The sequence below is a fragment of the Otolemur garnettii genome, unplaced genomic scaffold (genome assembly GCF_000181295.1).
Source record: "Otolemur garnettii isolate 467f Iridium unplaced genomic scaffold, OtoGar3 scaffold00197, whole genome shotgun sequence".
NCBI lineage: Eukaryota > Metazoa > Chordata > Mammalia > Primates > Galagidae > Otolemur > Otolemur garnettii.
Genome location: NW_003852592.1, coordinates 2,385,050 through 2,392,938, shown reverse-complemented (window position 1 = coordinate 2,392,938; position 7,889 = coordinate 2,385,050). Strand labels below are relative to the sequence as shown.

The window sequence follows — 7,889 nt, the reverse complement described above, 5'->3', positions numbered from 1 at the left end:
AGACTGGGAGGAGGTCTGCTCCCACTGAACCACGGGCCCACATGGAAGGCCTTTATCGGAACAAAATCAGGGTTCTGCCAACATGGAAACAGGCAAATGATGCTGGGCAGGCAGCCAGCGGTGTGCCTGGCAGCCAAAAGCAGAAACCAACTCTATTTTTGGCCCAGTACTTTTTTTTTTCCGATCCCATGTTGCTTCACTTCTTTCCACAGAAATCTCAAGAAAGCCTTCCTGGTGCCAAATGCTGTGACAAAACAAAAGAGAAATAAGACAAGCCAACATGGGCAGTCCAATCTGGGAGAGGTGTAGAGCACTACTGGAGAGCCCTGTGCATCTTGCTGGCAAGGGCCATTGAGGGGAGGGGAGTGACCAGAGAAGCTTCCTAGAGGAAGTGGCCTACACACCAGCCCTTGGCTAAGGAAGTTTATAATGGGAAGGGAGGGCACAAGAAACAGGCTAAGAGGGAAGACTAGTGTGCCTAAGGCTTGTTAAATAGGGATATGATGATCAGGAGTAGGAAGGATTCAAAGTTACTGAGCAGTCATGTTCAAAGGCCAACTGTTAACCATTTCCATTTGGAAGATCACTGTCCTGCTTTTTTTTTTTTTTAACTGAACAAACTTATGCACACTTGTAAGAGTTAAATGTTTCTTAGATTCTCAGTAATAAGAGATACATGGTTTGGGTGTGGTAATGTCCTGCTTTAGGAAAATAATTGGCCCAGTGTGTGTTTGTTCATTCAGAAGGCTACAGGGCAGGATTTGGATCTATGGGAACAGAGAGAAAACCCAAGATTACCCAATTGGTAGCTCTTCCCAAAAAAATTGTGCCCTGTTGCAAAAGGAGTTGGCAGTGTTGGTTATTTTAACAGGTCTCCTAAGGTCCTTAGATGTTTTCTGGTTTATTAGCAAAGTACCAGGAGGTCTAACGCCCTGATTCTTCCCCCATCTACTACTGGGTTTATTGAGGATAGAAATCTTGCCCTCTAGCTTGTCACCTCTTTGGCAAGGTAAGTATGTGAGATAAAGACTGGTGCAGGTGGGAGCTTCAGTTTCAAGTTCAGCACCAGCCACTGTTACAGAACCAAATGAAAACTCAGGGAGCCGCAGGCAGCAAGTTTGGAGGGCAGCAGCATGCTTCTACCTGTTGTCAGGGAGTCCCTTGGGTCTTCCTGTGTCCTTAACAGGGATAGAAGAGGAAGCCAGGCAACTGAGCAAAAGCAAGATCCTTCTCCTGCCCCAGCAGAGAAAATTTAGCCCACCTCCTTTTCCTCCCCTCTACCCCAGAGGGCAGGGCAGGTGAAGACAAACCGATGCCCCTTCTCTGATACTCGTGAGCCAAGGCAGCCAGCAGGAAGCCACAAGCGTTGCCATCTTCAAAGGTCTGCCCTGTCCTTTCACAGTGGTTCACTCCCCTCTAGCCACCACAGAATCCCAGAGCCTGAGCCGGTGCCTCTGTGCAGTGCTCCTCTCCACCAAGCAGGCCACATCTCCAACCTACCACACCTCACTAACCGTGGCATCTAGTCACTCATTCATTCTGCAGATATCCCTGTGTGTGCCGGGCACTGTCATAAACAACACATGAGGCAAAGAAGTCACAGTGCCAGGTAGAAAAGCCAGAGCAGCATTCCCAAAAGGGCACAGGTCAGTTGGGGACAGGTAAGATAGCTGGTCTGTTCTACAGTGATTTCTTTGTGGAACCATAGACAGATATTGCATCAATGGTAAACAAACACAGGAAAGGAATCCTGGAAGTGAGTAAAAGAGTGAGCCTTGCCCAGAAGACCTGGGGCAGCACTGTTTAATTGTTTCTGCAGTAGCCAAGGGAACATTGGTGAGCACCCACAGAGTAGCTACAGAGAAGCATCAAAGTGACCCAACAGTTTTTCACAGCATCTTTGTTTCTCTTCCCATATCTGTAGTTTGAGGGGGAAAGCTTATCCTCAAAACTCTGTTAGGAATGCATCATGAAGGACAGTCTGAAGTCTCTTTATTTTTTTCATACCCACTGTACATTGTGAAGGAGGAAAGTTGTATTAATTTGTGCCCCTATAACAAACTATCAAAGACAGGTGGCTTATACCTTAGAAATTTATTTTTCATGGTTCTGGAGGTTGGGAAGTCCAAAATCAAGATGCCGGCAGACCCAGTGTCTGTTGAGGGCTCACTTGCTAGTATGTAGATGGCTGTCTTCTCCCAGTGTCCATATGTGGTTGAAAGCAGAAAGGAAACAAGCTCTCTGCTGTTTGTTGTTGTTTTTTTTAATAAGGGCACTAATTCCACTCATGAGGGCTCCACACTCATGACCTAATCACTTCCCAAATCCCCCACCTCCTCATACCATATGTTCAGTGTGACAAGTGATTTGTGACACAAACATTCAGACCATAGCAGAAGTTGTTTCTACCTATGTATGATGCCATGAATACAAACCACCTGGTATTTATAGACCCTGAAATGGCATACTTATTTGTTTTAACCCTGTTATATAGCCTAATTCCCAGCAATGAAGAGAAAAGTTGTATAACTCAAATTAGAGGATATTAAAACTGAAAATTGTCACATTTCCCCCAAAGAAAACCAGATCACCATCTCCAGGAAGGCTTTCTCTTGGCCTGGCTTTAGCATTTTTCTTTACTAAAAACACCAGTTCATAGAACTACTTAAAGTTCAACAATAAGTTACCTTAAAAAGTAAATGACTATCCTTATCCATCAATAGCTATCCCAGAAAGGGGCTAGCATTTGCCTGTACACAGGGGCTGAGGGTGTGGGCTCTGCAATCAAGCAGGCTCTGTCCACATCCTGACCCTGCCAGTTTTCCCATCCCAATTACAAAGTGGGGAGAACAGAACACTGTCTACCTCAGAAGGCGACATGAGGCTATGATGGAGTCTTGAGACCTAGAACCCGCCACAGGCCTCTCTTGTGCACAGTACTCAATGAATGAGCGACTGCACTGTCCCCAGGTGACTGCTGTGAGGGCAGGTGGTACAGCTCATTGACTCCCAGCCCCTGAGTCAGCCTCACCACATTCCACCACTAACCTGCCATTCTTCAGTTGGGCAGAGAAAATGAGCAAAAACTTGGGAAACCTTTTCTTTTCTTTTTTTTGAGACAGAGTCTCACTCTGTCTCCCTGGGTAAGGTGCCATGATGTCACAGCTCACAGTAACATCAAACTCCTGGGTTCAAGTGATTCTCCTGCATCAGGCTCCCAAATAGCTGGGACTACAGGTGCCCACCATAATGCCAGGCTAGTTTTTTTTTTTTAAAGTAGAGACGGAGTCTCACTCTTGCTCAGGCTAGTCTTGAACTCCTGAGCTCAAGGAATACACCTGCCTCAGCCTCCCAGAGTGCTGGAATTACAGGCATGAGCCACCATGCCCAGCCAGGATACCTTTTCTTTACCATAAACTACCTGCTTTTAGTGAACATGTGCCTGGTGTGATTCACTTGGAGACAAATGTGTGCCATCAACTCATGAATGTTAGCCATCATTTTTAAAAATTATAATATTTGGCCGGGTGTGGTGGCCCACACCTATGGGAGGCCGAAACAGGTGGATTGCTTGAGCTCAGGAGAGTTCAAGATCAGCCTGAACAAGAGCAAGACACCATCTCTACCAAAAATTGAAAAAATTAGTCAAGTGTTGTGGCGGGTGCCTGTAGACTCAGCTACTCGGGAAAATATGGCAAGAGGATTGCTTGAGTCCAGGCATCCAAGCTTGCTGTGAGATGTGATGATGCCACAGCACTCTATCCAGCGTGACAGAGTGAGACTCTGTCTCAAAAATAAATAAAAATAAAAATTGTAATATTTAATGGTAATGTATTTCCTTTTGGGAATTAATCATGCTAAAAAGCTGAATTTTCCCTTGAAGCATGACTTTTGTTTTAGTCACTTTAAAAGGAAGTTATTCCTTGAAGGTGCTACATCCTTCTTCTTGAATCTGAATGTAGTTTGCCTTCATGACTTACAGTCATCACTAATGTAACCTTTCACACTGGCCTGGACAGGCCCTGAGTATTCAGACCAGCCATCCCTGAGCCCTGGTCCGTGTGCCCCTCACTCTCAGCTATGTCTTAGCCCCACTGTTACTGTAGCTACCTGCTCTTCTCTGCTTCCCAGTGGCCCTAATGGAATTGTGGTCAATTCCCACAGAAAACCCAAAAGCAACAGTGAAGTCCAGGGGCAGGCAAGCCCAGGCAGGTGTGTGGGCCCCAGCACCTGCCCCCTGGGATCCACTTCTGCACATCTCTGTTCTCAAACAGGCCCTCTCTACAGTGGCCACCGCAAAATGTCCAGCAGATGAAATACCATAGTCCTTTCTCAAAGGTGTCTTCATGTTTCTCAGTGGCCCTGCCAGTGTTGTATGGCCAGGCCGGACCCTGTTACTTAGGTTGGGAACTAATGCCGAGAAAGACCATAACAAAACCACCTTTGCAGCCGGAGGTGGGGTCACTGACAAGTTGGGGAAAGGATGGTTCCCAAGAAAAGTGAGGGTACCTTTCCCAGAAGAGGGGAAATGGGACACCTGACAGGGTAAATTCACGTACATAACTCTGCCATGATGCCCTGACCCTGGGGACGGTGTGGCTACAGACTGGTGACAGAGCAAACCCCACTGTGAAACCCCTCTGATCCAGAGATGCAAAAATGTGTCTTTTCCCCGTGAGTCTCCCTTTGTGCATTCAGAATCTATTTCAGATGGGCACCTGGCCCCAGTCTCTCTCCCCCTCTCTTCCTGTGCTCATCCACATCAGTGGCCCCTGGGAACAGCTGTGCCTGACCCCTGCTTTGGAGGCTGCAGGGGTGGGATGGCTCAGACTTCGTGGGAATGGATTCCACCACTCATGGCACCAACTCAGAGTGTTCTCCTGTGAGAGACCAGCCCACCACTGAGGAATGGTGGATCAGGGTCCAGTGTGGTCCTCTGTGCACTGCCTGAGCCACCCTGGCCACCTAGAATGGTGTGCACTCTATCTGCTCCAGGCCTCTGTGCCATGTATAGCTATTGAGCATTTGAAATGTGGCCACTGCAATCCAGGGACTAAATTTTTATCTGATTAATTTAATTTGTAGCTAAATGGCCACAGGTGGCTAGTGAGTTGGACGGTACAGAGATCTAGAGACAGGTAAACACACCAAATTACAGTCAGAGAGCCTCTAGTGCAGACCCTCCCTATGAACAGGCGGAGTTTGTTCATGAATAGGACTCTTCCAGTTTCATCCTCAGGGTTGCATTCAGCAAAAGAGTAGCATTATCTGATCCAAAAAAATCACCACAGACAGAAAAAATGAACAAAATACAGTTTTATTAGGCCTCCTCTACAGACCATCATGGGATCCTGGACACCATCCTGAGTGTCTCAGTGGAAAACTAAGCCACTCAGCGCTGTTACTGCAGCCAGCTAGCCAGTAACCATAGCCCGCTTGCTGCTTAGTACATGTGCGTGCTATAGCCTACACTGTGTCCAGGCACCAGAGGGGTGCTCACCTGGCCACCCAGGGGCCAGCATAGCCCTGTCCCAGAGTGGGCTCTGACCCAGACAGCCCTCAAACACCAATAGCCTCAAGGCCCTGTGGGGTGACCTGCAGGGCAAAGAGGAGGGCACCTCTCCCTGCCTCAGGGACCCAGCTCCCAGGGCTGCGTCTCCTATGGCTGCCACCAACCCATGTGCTGAGAAGTAAGCACTTAGCAGCCTCGTGATTCACATCATCCTGCTCATGTTCAGAGGATTTAAGGCACATTTAAAAATCAGGAGTTGGGGTTCAGGGCTCCAAGTTTCACCAGTGGACCTCAATGTTTCTTACTACCCAACTGCAGGAAGCACAGCAGAGCCCACAGCACCCAGTTCTAGCCAAGTTAGCATTGTAACAAGTCCCCTAAGTTTTCACTGGCTTCTCTGAACAGCCGTACCTATTTGCAGTGCATTAACTGCCTACCAAGGAGCATCCAGGAGAGAAAAAAATCTTTCCAGATCACAGCTTAAAATAAAACAGAACACGGTGGAGTAGTTTCAGAATTAAAAGGTGAGTACACCCCACCCATTAGTCAGCATCAGCCCCACCACACACAAGCCGGGCTTGGGAGAAACAGACAGCAGGAGAGGAAGCCACAGGCCTGGAGGTTCCCAAGACAGCTGTTTAGACAGATGCAAACATCTCCAGTTCACATTTCCAAATACTCTACCGTAATTCAAAGTATGTTTCCCCACAGTAGAAGCAAAAAAGGAGATTTTCATCCTCTGTTACAAAGGGCATGTACGAGTAAGTCCATGCATTACACTGAGTTCTTCACATTCAGCTTCTAAAATATAAAAGTATAAAAATAAAATCTCTGCCTTTGCATCTAGAAACATCTGGAAAAAATATGATTGCTTCTAGTTCTAAGTTATCTGAGCAGGCTTCCTATCTTCCTGTGCTGTCTCAAGAGAGTTCGAAGAGGGAGATGACGGCTTTTCATTCCAGGAACCAAACTCAGGACAAGTGGAACAAACCCTAACCCTCCCTGACGGTGCCTCTTCACGGCTGTGCTTCTGGGTCCCCGCGAAGGGAGAATGGGCTCTTGGCTCAATTTCACATTCAGGTGCTGTGGATTATGTGCTGGGTGAGGGCTGCTGCAGGGACACAAATGAATGCGACCCCAAGGCCCCTCTGGGACAGGCCGAGGCAGAGCTCTGGTCTCTGCGAGCCGGATGGAGCCTGTTACTTGGCATCAGCCTGTTTGTCCCTGCACTTCTGGTAGGCGCTCAGAATCTCTCTGATTACGCTGGGGTCTTCCAGGGTGGTGGTGTCCCCCAGATTCTGAGCTTCACCGGAGACTATCTTCCTCAAGAGCCGCCGCATGACTTTCCCAGACCGTGTTTTTGGAAGACGTTTTACCACCTGGCAAGGAAGGAGCACAGAACTAGAGCAGGGCACCTCTCCCCACAGTGCCAGCGCTGACACTGGGATGCCTCCGCCCCAGGGAAGTGATGACACTGGGGACTCAGAGGCCGATGGTGAGGAGGGCCCACCCCAGAGAATGGTGGGGCGCACAGCCCTGGCTTTACCCTCATACAATCTGTACCTAAAGTTGAAACCAACCCAGATGGCAGGGCAAGCATGCATCAGGGTGCCACTGAGGCCTTCTGTCAGCAGGGTCTGGCCTGCCAGTGCACCCCACACCAACCCTGTCTGTCCCATCAGCCGCACCGTGTACAGGTGCCCAGGCAGCAACAGGTCCACGTACCTATCACAGCACCTCATCTCCAACCCCTGGCCTGAGGCACTTAAGAGAAAAGTTTGTCTTATTTGGTGTTTGAAAATTGAACATTTCCAAAACCACCATGGCCCATCTGGGGCAGATGGTGCTATGTTCATCAACAGCTGTGTTTGGGATCTTTGATGGTGACCATGTCACTTAGGAGGAGTTCGGGTCTCCTAAAACCCAGGTCTACAGCCCAGTGGTATGAACTCTTACAGCACCAAGTGGAGCCCCTCCTGCCTCAGGACCACCAAACCCAGGAATTGCTATGGGAATGCCAATCAAAGAAGGAAAAGGTGCCAAAGGAGCTGAAAAGGTGGCCCCCACCTCCCCCGGAAGTGATGCCCTCAGATGGGGCACCAGAAAATGTGCTCAGAAGCCACATGGGGCTGAAGAACTCTGAGACTTTCCACGGCTCTAGTTAAACCCCCAGTTTTCTTCACCAGAGGCCCTGCTCCTGCAACCTCCCTCATGCCAGAGCATGAGAGTGCCTGACCTTGCCCAGAACTGCCTCTGTACAGTGCAGTAGTGGCAGGTCTCAGTGCTACGTCTCCCACGTTCTCTGTCTTCTCTCTGACACACAGCAGCCCACTGTCCTCACCTGACACCCAGGAAAGAGCACAGAGCTCTGTCAGTT

The 7,889-nt window shown here is 48.8% G+C and overlaps 1 protein-coding gene across 1 annotated transcript in view; it reads right to left on the bottom strand.

Moving 5' to 3' along the window:
• Positions 1 to 5,301: 5,301 nt before the first annotated feature.
• Positions 5,302 to 7,889, bottom strand: part of ACSS1 (acyl-CoA synthetase short chain family member 1) — a 41,297-nt gene continuing 38,709 nt past the window's right edge. Inside the window, exon 14 of the mRNA XM_003801084.3 lies at positions 5,302 to 6,891. Coding sequence (XP_003801132.1) covers positions 6,712 to 6,891 — 180 coding nt within the window. The 3' untranslated portion in view covers positions 5,302 to 6,711. The remainder of the gene's footprint in view (positions 6,892 to 7,889) is intronic.